Here is a 14,589-nt window from a genome sequence, read left to right on the forward strand (position 1 = left end):
TGAGGCAGGAGAATTGCCTGAACCCAGGAGGCGGAGGTTGCGGTGAGCCGAGATTGCGCCATTGCACTCCAGCCTGGGTAACAAGAGCGAAACTCCGTCTCAAAAAAAAAGAAATTCACAGAATTCTGCAACTGTCATCACATTCCATTTTAGGACATTTTTATTACTTCTAAAGAAAATTCTGTACCTATAAATAGTCACCACTTTTCCCTTGTTTTCCTGCCTGCCCCATCCCACCCAGCTTTAAATAACTACTAATGTACTTTCTGTCTTTATAGATTGACCTATTCTAGACATTTCATATAAATGGGTCAAATAATATGTAGTCTTTTGTGACTGTCTTCTTTCATTTAGCATGTTTTCAAGGTTCATCTGTGTTACAGCAAGTATCAGAACATCACCCCCTTTTATGGCTATGTAATATTCTAGTGTATGAGTATGCCGTAATTTGTTTATCTACAATTAATGGGCAGTTGGGTTGTTTCCACTTTATGGCTATTAATTAATAATGGTGCTGTGATCCTTTATGTGAAATTTTTTTGGGGGCGTGTATTTTTCTTTCTTTTCGGTATATACCTAGGTGTGGAATTGGTGGGTCATATGGTAACTCTACGTTTAGCACATTGAGAAACTGCCATTTTGCAAAGTGGCTGTACCATTTTACATTCCCACCAGCAGTGTATGAGAGTTCCAGTTTTAACACATCCTTACCAGTGCTGGTTATTGTTTTGATTATAGCCATTCTTATGGGTTATACTGATTTTTTTTGGCCTTAAGATTTTTTTATTCTGAACCAGAACTTGCCTATGATCTCACACCCTCTTTCTTTCCATTTCTTTCGTTTTTATAATGCATGGTTTAGGAAGAACAGTTAGAAGCTATATTGTCGGCAGCAATTCAGACTAGTTCCCTGGGACTTTTGACTGGTTATATCAGAAGATGGATAACAGAAGGTAAGATTCTGGTTTTTAACAATTAAAATGTTTGGTATTTTTAAAATTATCAGTTCACAATTTGTTGTATGTTTTTCTTAGTTATTTTTACTTGGATATAATTGTAGATCCACACACAGTTGTAAGATATAACGGAGAGATTCCGCACCCTTTAGCACATTTTCCCACACTGGTATGATCTGACAAATCTTTTTAGTGCAGTAATCACAATCAGGATCCCTCATGTTGCCCTTTCGTAGCCATACCTGCCTCCCCTCTGCCCCATCCTTAACCACTGGCAACCACGAATCTATTTTCTTTCTATAATTTTGTCATTTTAAACATACTCATAAATGGAATTATGCAGTATGTAACCGTTTGGGATTACCTTTTTTATTAAGCAAAATTCTCTAGTAATTCATCCAAATTATTGTCTGCATCACTGTTACTCTTCACACATATACACGCACATCTCAAACACATAATATCTTCTGTTCAGAACCATTTGAGGATAGTTTTTTTCTGAACCATTTGATTATAAGATATCACTCTTTTTCAACCCATAAATATTTTGGTTTTTCTTTCTTCTAAGAATAAGGACACTCTCTTACAAAACCACTTTGTGATCATTTAAAAAGAAAACTCAAGAAAATCAAGACTTTATCTAATCTAGAGACCTTATTGAAATCCCAGTAATATTCTTTATAGCGATTTAGAGCAGAGAGAGAGTTCAGAATCATGCTTGTATTTAGTATTTTGGAAAAGAGATCCAGAATGCTTTGTATTTGTTTTTATAATTTCCGTTGATCTTCTACATTTTGTCACTTTGTCTTTCAAAAAATTGGCTTTTTTTTTTTTTTTTTTTAAAGAAATCGGTCTATAAAATAAATTTAAATTTTAAGCCGTTTAGTTTGTGTGTACCAGTCTCTCCTCATGATGAAATTAGAGTTTTTACGTTTTTGATGGCAGTAGTACCTAAAATGACGTGCTCCCTGATGTGATGCACTGAAGTGGGGGGTACACTGAATCAATTTGCCGCCATTAAGTGTTGATGTTCACTTGGTTAGGGTGCTGTATGCCATGTTTTTCCACTGAAAATTTGGAATTCTGTCTGTAATCAATAATCTTTATTTTTTCCTTTTGTATTTACAAATAAGAACAACCAAACTCTGCTGCTAATTTGCGCTTTGTTCTTGAATGGACGTGGAATAAAGTGGTTCTCACAAAAGAGGAGTTTGACAGACTATGTAAGTATTACAATTCTAGATATAGGGCAGAATTTAATATTAAAACACTAATCTTGGTTTATGTTTTAAATACATAATTTTTAATCATTTTGAAGTTGTAAACTCTTAAAATTTGAAGTGTCCCACAAGAAAATTATTTCTTTTTACATTAAAATGAGAAAAGTAATTTTTTTTTCTTTTGTTTTCTTTTTTATTATTTATTTATTTATTTATTTTTTGAGACACGGTCTCATTTATTGCCCAGGCAGGAGGAGAACAGTGGTGAGTTCATGGCTTACTGCAGCCTTGACCTTTCTCGAGCCCAAGTCAGCCTCCGCTTCAGCCTCCTGAGTAGCTTGGACCACAAGCACATGCTGCCACGCCCAGCTAATTGTTCTATTTTTTGTAGAGACATGGTCTCTCTTTATTGCCCAGGCCAGGCTTCAACTTCTGGCCTCAAGTGATCCTTCTGCCTGGGCTTTTCAAAGTGTTGGCATTACAAGGCATGAGCCACTGCATCCAGCCCAAAGTAATTTTTGACCAAGATTTCGCAGCAGGTTGTTAAACTGGCAACATGCTGATATGCATGCCTACAATAACAGGTTTTAGGGTTATAACTTGTCTTTTGGTCTTGGGAGTTTAATTTATTAAATATACTGATGATGGAGTAAGGAGAAGGTGCTAGGTAACCCTGTAACCCTCAGAAGTTTCTGTACTTACTCACTTTCTATTTAAAATATTGATAGAAATGATGAAGTTGAATGGCAGGGTAAAAATGTATTACCACTATCCTCCACGGACAGATGTTATTATCATCATGGCAAATCCTTTTTCTTCTTGACAGTTTTATTAGTCTGTTGTACATTTTGATTAAATCTTGAGGTATGTCATGAATATCAAAATCCTATCATGTCCAGTTAGTGCAAAAATAATGCTAAAAGTACTAGTAATTAGACAGTTGCGCTGTAAGTGAAAGTAAAATATAAGTTTATTTAGATACATGTTTAGTCATTTCTATTGTGTCATGATGAATAAGCAAATGGACTTTTGAAATCATTTGACTATAGATAGCTTTTCACAATGTAAGTTATTCTTAGTAGAGGAGTTTTAAACCAATCAAGTTTGGTAGGAAAACGTGGAGCTTTCTAGTATTTGTAGGCTATACTTATGAAATTATTGGCGTGAAATAATTTAAGTATTTCAGTAATCAGTACAATTGAAGTCTGGAAGAACACTTGATAATTTAGGATCAGAGTAAAAATGTCTTTTTTTTTTAAGAGGAAAATGTTTATCAGAGCTCATTATATGTTTTGTAAAAAGAAATTCAGCTCAATTAATAAATTGCATGGCTTTTGTTATTCTTTGAGCATAGTGCAGTGCTTTGGGTTTTAACTTGGCAGTTCAGCTGTTTAAGCTGCTTTGAGCTTTATTCCTGGTATGTTGTCTTTTTCTTTTTTTTTTTTTTTAAAGAAAAACTTCTAAGAATAATTAAAATAGAAAGCATACTAAGTGCTTTAAATGTATGAGAGATTAGGCATGCTGGCTCAGGCCTGTAATCCCTGCACTTCAGGAGGCTAAGATGAGAGGATTGCTTGAGGCCAGGAGTTCAGGACCAACCTGAGCAACATAGCAAGACCACCTCCAACCATCTCTTCAAAAAAAAAAAAAAGTGTTGTTTTAATTAGCTGGGTGTGGTGGCACATGCCTGTAGTCCCAGCTCCAGTGAGCTAGGAGGAGCACTTGAGCTCAGGAGTTTGAGTGCAGTGAGCTGTAATCGTACCATTGCACTCCAGCCTAGGTGACAGAGAGACCCTGTCTCAAAAAAAAAAAAAAAAAAAAGTATTAGAAGTAAAGCGAATAAGGTCAGGTGTGGTGCCTCACACCTGTAATCTCAGCACTTTGGAAGGCTGAGGCCAGTGGATCAGCTGAGGTCAGGAGTTTGAGACCAGCCTGGCCAACATGGTGAAACCTCATCTCTATCAAAAATGCAAAAATTAGCTGGGTGTGCACACCTTTAATCCCAGCTACTTGGTAGCCTGAGGCAGGAGAATTGCTGGAACCTGGTAGGGAGAAGTTGCAGTGAGCCAAGATCACACCACTCCATTGTAGCCTGGGCAACAGAGCAAGACACTATCTCCCAAAAAAAGAAAAAAGTAAAGCAAAATAGAATTTGATTTAAAGAAAGATTTTAGAATTAAAACAGTTGTTTTTAGATGTAGATTATTTGAGTTCATATTCTCACTCTTTTGCTGGTTTTATATTAAAAGCACTTTTTAGGTTCATTGAAAGTTTTGCCATTTCTAGCTTGTCTTTATAAATCTCATAATGAATAGAGTAATTCTTTTGAGTGTTAGAAGTTTGAGATATTTTGCATTGTGAATCTACTTTGCTTAGATTTAATGTATGGAAACTTATATTTTATTCTTGAAAGGTGTGCCATTATTTGATGGTTCGCGTCATTTCATGGATCCACAGACTATACAGTCTATCCAGCAATGTTATGTGCTTCTTAGCAATCTTAATATAGTCTTGAACTGTTTTGCATCAGAAGCCCGAGAGATCACTGAGAGAGGTATGCTGTTTTATCAAATGAGTGTTTTATTAAATTTTACTTCTTGACTTATGGAAACAAATACATTTCCCATGACTTAGATGGATCACTATGTAAAGAGGACGTTATTTCTCCAGTGCTAGGGTTTTTGTTTGTTTCTTTGTTTTAATGAAAAGCTACGGAATGTTGTTAGATGTGCCATGAGCCCATGCTTAAATGAGCTTGGGAAATTCTGAAGTTAATGATTATTAAGGTTAATGTATTTCCAGTGAAGTTTCAAATTGTTAAATCATATGTATGGTTTTTATTCAAATAAGTTATTATAATTTTTTTCTGTTTTGCAATTTCAGAACCCAAACAAGCCAATTTCATGTAAAGGCCTGTTTTGAACAGTCTGTATTAGTGACCTTATGCTAATTTGTATTAGTAAATTTGAGTTCTAGAATTAGGTAAATGGAAGTGTAGCTGAGGTTGAAGCGTATTTACCTAAAATGTCTATTTTAGGAAGTGACTTATTTATTTTAGCATTTTGAAGATTTGCTTGACATTATTTTGGACCAAAGTAAACTAGATATATCTTGATCACATATATATTACATATATAATATACATTTGTAAATTAGCAAGTGATTAATTTTGAACACTGGAGCATCTTGATTTTTTTTTTTGTAGCTAAACAACTGATGTGAACTCTTTTTTACAGGACTGATAGACTTAAGCAATAAGTTTGTGGTTTCCCACCTCATCTGTCAGTATGCACAAGTGCTGCTTTGGTTCTCTCATTCTGGGCTTTTACCAGAAGGCATAGGTAAAATATTTACTTAATCTATGTGTATAAATTGAAACATTCTGAGTCATTATGATTTTGTTATTGTATTCTAATGCTTTGGATTTCCTTTCTTCTACCTCACTTAGTTTTTTCTCCTGTGCTTCCTTTTTTTCTTACTTTCTTCCTTACTTTTTTCTTCATCCCATGCCTGATACACAGTGCTCATAACACACTTACTGGATTGAGTAACATTTAGAAGGAAAGCATATTTGAGAACATGGCTCCTGAAAATGAGTTCAGCAATATTACTAGCTATGATAGATCCATAGAACTATAGTTTCTGTGACACAATTTGCCTGTTTCCTGGTAATGGTCTTTTTAATATGGTTACTAACTAATATTTCTTCAATTAAATAACCTGTTTTATCTAATAATTTATGCCAGTACCAAGAATTAGAGAATTCTTGGTGTTTGACTTGTGCTGTATTTGTTTAGAATATAACTTCTAAAGTCTTCAACTTCTTGGATTTCCAGGAAGCCATTAGATTTTATTTAGAAGTGTCTCTGCCACTGTACATAATTATTGATCTTATTTTTTCATAATTCTCTTAGATTTTGATTTGTAGTGAACATTTCTTGGTTTCAAATTATTATTTGTGCCTAAGGAGTAAAATTATTTAGAACAGTTTTCAGGATTTTAAGCCGGCATCCTTGTTGTTACAGACTTTCATGACAGATCATTTTCTCGCTTGTGCATCTATAAATAAAAAGATATGTAGTAATCTTTTATTACTTAAATATAACAACCCTGTGGGTTAACTGGGGGTTGCTATAACTATAAAATTACAGTAAAGTATTAATATGTATTGTTGAGATATTTTGGAAATACTACCAGCTTTTTTTCCAACTCTTAAAAATCTAGATGATGCTGTGCAGTTGTCAAGGTTATGCTACAACTACCCCGTCATTCAGAACTACTACACCAGTCGGCGACAGAAGTTTGAGCGTTTATCAAGGTATAGTAAAACCCATTTTAGAAGTTATGTCTGTAAGAAGTCAGACTTTCTCAGAACAGTGTTCATCATGTTACAAAGTGATTGAATGGATAGAATTCTCAGTAAAGTATCAGAATTTGATACTACCATTACTATTTTCTTTCTTTCATGTTTAAAAAAAAGAACACATGAATGAGCTACTTAGTTCCTTTGAAATAAAGAAGTAAAGGTAATAGACGAAGAAAGAGCGGTGCTTAGAGTCTTGACCACACTTCTGGAAATAGTCTTCTTCCTAAAGTTGCAATGACAAAATTACAGAGCATATAACATTTAGAGCAGCGATTCACAAATGTTGATTCCAGGTTTCTTACACCTGAATCACCAAGTACTTTAAAATCTATGCCAGCTGTAATTCTGATGCATGGCAATTGTGGAAACCAGTGCTGTAGAATAACAGTGAACATTAGCTTGGGAGATTGCTTAGGCATATTTTAAAATTCTAGATCTGTTATTTCCTAAGTGTATATCCTTGGCAGCTTTGTTATGCTTTCTAATCCTATTTGTTATACAAGCTACAAAGTCAGTATAAAGCTAAATAAAATATGTGCAGGGCAGCTAGTATAATGCCTGACTCATTGGACAGCCTCAAAAGGTAGTAAGTGCTGCTGCTTTTCACAATTAGAAAAGAAAATACAGGGGAAAAAAGAAAAAGGAAAGGACATAGGGACAGTATCTGCATATCACATCGTAGGCACTCAGTAATATATTTCTGAGTGAAGGAATCACTGAGGATGAAAGGCTAACCCAAGTGATGAAACAAACTATAACTCTTTGACTTTGAACTTTAGTATTTTCACTGCACCGGGCTTTATGGTAGTTTGCTTAATATGGTGAAAAATAGAATGGTCACTGGCTAGCTGGACCACATTCTCCCCTGGGACCTCACCCTGACTGACTGGCTTGCTGTTACCGGCTTGCTGATGACTGAACTTGAGGCAGCTTAAGAGTTTATCTGACTAACTCTTGATGTCTGTAGTTCTCGTCATGCTAACTAGGGTCCAATTCCCAATTCTCTTCTCTCTTTCTCTCTCTGTCTCTCTGTTTTTAGAGATAGGGTCTCATTCTGTCGCCCAGGTTGGAGTGCAGTAGCATGTGTATAGCTCACTTTAACTTTGAACTCCTGGGTTCAAGCAATCCTCCTTCCTCATTCTCCAGAGTAGCTAGGACGACAGGTGCACACCTCCATGCCCAGCTAACTTTTATTTTTTTTTTTAGAAATTGGGCCTTGCTGTGTTGCCCAGGTTGGTCTCAAACTCCTGTCCTTGAGCAGTCCTCCTGCCCCGGCCTCTCAAATCACTGGAATTACAGGCATCAGCCACCATGCCTGGCCTCTTCTCTCTTTGATAGTTGTGCTGGTTGTTTGGATATTAATTAACGGTAATATTAAATAAGTCTTAACTTTTCCCTGATTGCAGAGGGAAGTGGAACCCTGATTGCTTGATGATCGATGGACTGGTTTCTCAGTTAGGAGAGCGAATTGAGAAGTTGTGGAAACGAGATGGAGGAGGCACAGGAAGATACCCTCCTCCTAGTCTACATGTAGGTTTGCAGTAATGTGCTATCACCTACAACCTATAAAGTTGGGGAGGGAGGAAACATGCTTAGCTGTATTCTGGCACAGACTGGGGAAAACAAGGAGCATGAATGAATGAATGACTGCATAAAATGTACTGAAGGTTTTATCCCTTTGTTTTACAGGCACTACTTGATATGTACCTGTTAGACGGCATTACTGAAGCAGCCAAACATTCTATTGTATCTTTTTAAATTTTATCCAGTGTTTCTGTATTATTAAAATTATAAATTTCACAGTAGTAGAAGCCTGATATCTAATCTCAATTTCAAGATTGAATTTTGTTTTTTTTTTTTTAAGAGATGTTAACCCAGGATCTGTTGCTTGAGCCCAGATGGCCTATGATTAACCTAAAATTATATGCAAACTTTTGTTTTAGATTTGTTTTTCTAGGGATAGGGTACTTGGCTTTTATCAGATTCTTAAATGTGTCTTAGACTCTCAAAAAGTAACAACAGTTGCTCTAAAATGCTACTACCAAATGATCATTCTCAGTGGCATTAACCTATGTGCTGGAAATGAATACATTATCAGTTAGTGTATTAGTACCTTAAGCATTATTTGAGTCCTGTAGTCTTTGTGATAATATTTTTGTGCTAATGTTACTTGCATAGTCTAAAAATGTATAATTCCATTTATAGTTTATAAGCTAGGTTATATTTGCCACTGCTGCCATCTTTTGCTGCATCACTAGAATTTTGCATATATCTTTGTTTCTTGTATTTATTAAGCTGCTGATTTCATAAAAATATGCTTTATGTCCTTTGTGATACGGGTAATAAAATACTGAGAATGAAAGGAGTTGGTGTGGGACGGGTTGTACCCACATTTACTAAAACTTCTCATTGCTGACTGTCCATGATGGCTTTCTAAACACTGAAAAGAGGTCTTTTAAGTCTCTTAATGCTACATTTCATTGCTACCTATTCTAAATATATATGTAGGAGGTTTTTGTTGTTGTTGTTTGTTGTCCTTAATCCACGTTTTAAAAGGCCATTTATTTTCTACTTGATATTATGTATTCCTTTCCCAACAAAACGGATACTTCAATTGAATCTTTCCCAACTGTATTTGCCATTTCTTGGGGCCAAGTTAAACTTATTCAGGGGTTTTGGTTAATAGATCATAATGACTATGAGGTAAGTCTATCCACTTACAGCATAAACTTTCATAAATTACTGGAATTTTAGACAATACACATAATTTAAATTTGATATTAAAAGATATGATACAGTCTACTTCCAGAGGTAGTTGAAGAAAGTCTCACTTTAAATAGTACCTTCACCAAGCACTATTTTTAAGCCAAGAATATAAAGCTAACAGTTCAGAACCCCAGGTTTCTTACTGTTTAAAGAAGGAAACTACTAAGTAAATAATTATGATAGGATAGGTACAGTGATTGTTATATTGGAGATATGTTTGGGGTGTTGAGTGAACCATAGAAGGCAAGATTAGGCTTTGATGTATGAAACTTGTGATGGGAAGATCTTATAAAATAGTGTAATAGGGTCTCAAAGGTATCAGGTTTTTGATAAGGCTTTTATTTTTAAAATAAAATACAGTTATCACTCAGTATCTGTGTGGAATTGGTTCCAGGATCCAGAAACATACCAAAATTCAGAGGCTCGTGTCTCTTATAATCAATGGCATAGTATTTGCTTCTATCCTGTGCACATCCTCTTGTATACTATTGGCCCTCTGTGTTCATGGAGTCTAAATTCATGGATTCAGTCAACCACACATCAGAAATACTGAGGGGAAAATACTGTGTCTGTACTGAACATGTACAGACATTTTTCTTGTCATGAGTCCCTAGACATTACAATATAACAGTTATTTAAGTGGTATTTACATTTCATTGGGTATTTTAAGTAATCCTTTTCATTTTTATTTATTAGTTTTGAGATGCAGTCTTGCTGTGTCTCCCAGGCTGGAGTGTAGTGGCGCAATCTTGGCTCACTGCAGCCTCTGCCTCCTGGGTTCAAGTGATTCTCCTGGCTCAGCCTCCCGAGTAGCTGGGACTACAGGTATGCACCACCATGCCTGCCTAATTTTTATATTTTTACTAGAGTTGGGTTTCACTATGTTGGCCAGGCTGGTCTTGAACTGGCCTCAAGTGATCTGCTCACCTCAGCCTCCCACAGTGCTGGGATTATAGGCATGAGCCACCACACCTAGCCTTGTAAATTTTTCTAAAAACTTTTTTTTGTTCATTTTAAAGATGGGGTTTTGCCGCATTGCCCATGCTGATGTTGAACTCCTGAGCTCAAGCAATCCGCCTGTCTTGGCCTCCCAAAGTGCAGGGATTACAGCAGGCATGAGCCACCATGCTCAGCCTTATTTTTTCAAATATTTTCTGTCTGCATTTATTCAGTCTGCAGATATGGATCCTGTAGATTCTGAGGGCCAACTCTATATAACACAGGTTAAAGTAGATTTTTTCCAGCCTATGTTTAAACTGGTCTTGTCTTGGTTTTTGTGGTTTTTAGTGTGGGGTTTAGCTACTTGTATGGGATTATGCTTGTCTTGAACACTTTTCATGTTATTTCCAGAGTGGCTTGGATCTTTTGTTTCATCCAGCTACTGCGAAACCTTTGTCATGGCAACACTCAAAGATTATTCAGGCATTCATGAGTCAGGGCGAGCACAGACGAGCCCTCAGGTACATTCAGACAATGAAGCCAGCGGTGTGCAGTGGTAGTGATGTTACCCTTCACCTTACTGTTTTGCTTTTTAATAGGTAAGTACATCTTTTGAAAGTATAAACTCTTTATCATATCTGTTAATAAAATGGAATTGATGAAATAGACAATATACAGTTGACCCTTAAGTCAGTAAAGTCAGTACTTTGTATTAGTGGGTTCTGCATGAAATGCAGGTTTAAAATACAGTATTCATGGGATGTAAAACCTGCATATATGGAAGGCCAGCTTTTCATATACATGGGCTCTGCAGGAAGACCAACTTTGAAACTTAGTATGTGAGGATCTTGGTATCCATGGGGGTTCTGGAACCAGTCCCCTCAAGGATAGTGAGGACAGCTGTAGAATATTTTACTTTCATTGTGTTACTTAATATTCGTATGTTTATTGGTCTTTCAGTGTTAAGAGAAACATATAACACCTTTTATCTAGAATAAGATAAGTACCTTGAGTACAAGGTAGGGGTGCCAAATTGAGATTTATGGTTCTCTATGTTGCTAATTGACAGCACTGACGGTTGTCCTTCATGGACAGCTGAGGGTTTAGTATGCTGAAAAGAAGTGAAGAATAGAGAAGAATGAAGTTATATAGAGGTGGCAAATGGAGAGTTTGTGTTCAGTGATGGTACTTTGATATTTCTGTTAAGATTGGTTGCTTGAGTATTGGAATTGTTTGTATTTGAATTTTGTCATTGCATTTGCCCCATTGCATCCTCACAGAAAGAAAATCTTAAATCTTGATTTAAGGAAGTGTCTGGTTTCATGTCTTAATACCTCAACCAGATTTGGGCAAGTGATACCTTTGTTTCTTCCTTTTGCAGGATTTTGATGTTCTCTAATAAGTATATTTTCCATTTACATAATGCTTATTATAGTCTCAGCTGCATAGTAACTTTGACAGCTAAATGGTGTGATTGGAAGTACAGTGGTACGGTTATTGGGTTTTCTTATGAACTAAGCTGCAGAAATTGCTTGGAGCTGAAATTCCTTACTAGATTTATTTTGTACTACTTTTATTGGTTCGATTCAACCCTCTTGATCATTTTTATGTTTTTAGAAATTAGTCACTTTACCTCACTGTGTTATATTTGAACCAGTTACCACTTCTGTGTCAGCATGCTGAAAGTTATGTTTTCTTTGTTCTCTTTGGTTAAATAGCATGTACTTCTAAGGATAAGAGAGAGAGGGTAAGATCTACAAATTTCAGGCAAAAGAAAAGTTTTGAAGTTTAATAATAGATTGACTGGACATATAGAACCTTAACAGTAATGAATTAGGGAAGTACTTGTTGAAATAATCTGGCTTAGCGAAAATGTTTAGCTAGCTTAATAAATCTAGAATCAATACGGAAATTTTTTTATGAGATCAAAACTGTAGTTTCCAGAAGATTTACTCTAAGAACAAAATAATTTAAAGAAGCTAAATGTGATAACTGTTGGATTCAGCAGGGGCTAAGAGTTCTAGCACTGTGTTGGAAACCAACATACACTTTTTTTTTTCGGTTGCACATACCTCACACTCTTATTTTTTGAGACGGAGTTTCACTCTTGTTACCCAGGCTGGAGTGCAGTGGCGCGATCTTGGCTCACCGCAACCTCCGCCTCCTGGGTTCAGGCAATTCTCCTGCCTCAGCCTCCTGAGTAGCTGGGATTACAGGCATGTGCCACCATGCCCAGCTAATTTTTTGTATTTTTAGTAGAGACGGGGTTTCACCATGTTGACCAGGATGGTCTCGATCTCTTGACCTCGTGATCCACCCGCCTCGGCCTCCCAAAGTGCTGGGATTACAGGCATGAGCCACCGCGTCCGGCCCACCTCACGCTCTTCAGTGATGTTAAAGAGTTGGCACTTAATCACTAATACTTACATCAGAAGGGCAGGTGTTAGAACTTTGGAAGAAACATCTTTGGAAGGTTGCTGATTTTTTCTTCTATTGATTCCAAGTGTCTTCCTTTAATTACCAGAGCATGTTTCCCTGATAACGCTAGGTTCTCATTTCCTTTACCTTAGCCATATATATAGTTAACAAGCACTAATAGTTTAATTTCTAAACCTTATTTCTCTCAAGTTGGAAAAAGTCTCAATTATCCAGTCCCCAGAAAACTAGAACATTACGGCTCCTATACATTAAATTAAGAAATAAAAACCACTCAGAATGCTATTTGTGAGATTGCTTGTATTCAGTTTTAAGAAATGTTTCAAAATAATTACAAGTCCTGTAAAGAGAGAATGACTAAGAAGTCAGAGAACACTGCTGAAAGTGAAGGTGCCAATTTTTATTGAAACATCTTAGGAGAAAGGTGCTTTAATACTTGAACTGATCATTTTGCAAAAGGCAGCCATGTTTATTGCCCGGGAGATTATGTAACAACATACTTTACACTTCACTTTTATCAGAATGAAGCAAATAAGAAAACAAGCTGATTTACAGGGACTTATTCAAGAAAACAAAGTTTCTGAGTATGTCCTGTTGTCATACGTGATCACCTAATTGGTTCAGATACCTACATCTCTAGCCCAACAATGTTTAATCAGTATCCTTGAACCATGGATAGAGGCTACATTTGGGAAATTTGAACTAAAAGAGAGGTTAGGCTGCATAATAGTCTAACACCGAAATGATTTGATTGCATATAGTTGAAATGGCTGAAAAAGTTTTAATATTTGAACCATCAAACAGTAACACTCTCCCGACTCACCCTGTGCTAGTGACGTTTTGCCTTGTTTTTGATTAATTTATGTTAGATTGCTTATTAATTTGCACCCTTACAAACAATGTTACTGAAACAGCCACTTATTGTAGCAAAGATGTTAAGAGCAAGATGTTTGGACTCAAATAGATTTGAATTTAAATTATGCCACTTTCTGAAATATGATCAAAAGCAGTTGAGTTATCCTCTCTGAACCTGAGTTTCCTCATTAAGAGCATCTTCGCAGTTCTCTAAAACTTCATACTGGTAGCTTTTCAATATCATGCGCTATATGTATGGACATATTGTCACAACTGGCATGGCTGTTTTACTTGAAAATTAACCACAATGCATTCTGTACAGTGATCAGTTTATACATGAAGGTTGTAGACAGTTCAGCTACTGGCATTAATTGTTCAGTCTTAGGATCATAAATGTATAAGAAAGCTGAAAAATGTTTGTATAGGCATAATTGTTTTTCCTCTTTCTATGGTATGTGGGTTTATTTTGCTGTACTTTTCACTCAAGTTGGACGATTGCTTCATTTTCAGCCTTTTTTCTTCAGTAACATAAAAATATAAATCTGAATGTCCTGCATAGCACCTTAGCAGCATCCCACAATTTTAATTATGATTCTGTTCTAAATATTTTTAAATTTTCATTGTGGTTATTTTCCCTATGTATGATTTAGAAGTTTTAATTTATAAATAATGAGTTTTAAAAATTATTGTGTTGATGGCTTCTAAATTGTATTGTAATCTCATAATATGGGATTATTACATAATCCACGTGGTACTTGACCTTTAAAATTTGCTAAGACTTGATCTATTTAAAAGTAATGATAAAAAATGGCCAGGCACGGTGACTCAGCTATAATCCCAGCACTTTGGAGGCCAAGGTGGAAGGATCACTTAAGCCCAGGAGTTCAGGACCAGGCTGGGCAACATAGGGAGACTCTGCCTCTATTTAAAAAATAAATTTTTTTTTTGCTAAGACTTCCTTTATCCACTGATACGTACTCAGTGTATTCTTCATTTAATAGGTGAAATGTCAAATGTATTTGTCCCAGCGATCAGGTTGTTTATTGCATGA

At 36.0% G+C, this 14,589-nt stretch overlaps 1 protein-coding gene across 1 annotated transcript in view; it reads left to right on the top strand.

Moving 5' to 3' along the window:
• Positions 1–14,589, top strand: part of AHCTF1 (AT-hook containing transcription factor 1) — an 86,266-nt gene that overhangs the window by 29,965 nt on the left and 41,712 nt on the right. The window contains exons 12-20 of the mRNA XM_017531961.1: positions 863–953; positions 2,090–2,179; positions 4,590–4,730; positions 5,413–5,517; positions 6,401–6,494; positions 7,949–8,072; positions 8,232–8,288; positions 9,099–9,245; positions 10,659–10,846. Coding sequence (XP_017387450.1) covers positions 863–953; positions 2,090–2,179; positions 4,590–4,730; positions 5,413–5,517; positions 6,401–6,494; positions 7,949–8,072; positions 8,232–8,288; positions 9,099–9,245; positions 10,659–10,846 — 1,037 coding nt within the window. The remainder of the gene's footprint in view (positions 1–862; positions 954–2,089; positions 2,180–4,589; positions 4,731–5,412; positions 5,518–6,400; positions 6,495–7,948; positions 8,073–8,231; positions 8,289–9,098; positions 9,246–10,658; positions 10,847–14,589) is intronic.

Source organism: Cebus imitator, unplaced genomic scaffold (genome assembly GCF_001604975.1).
Source record: "Cebus imitator isolate Cc_AM_T3 unplaced genomic scaffold, Cebus_imitator-1.0 Scaffold75, whole genome shotgun sequence".
Lineage (NCBI taxonomy): Eukaryota > Metazoa > Chordata > Mammalia > Primates > Cebidae > Cebus > Cebus imitator.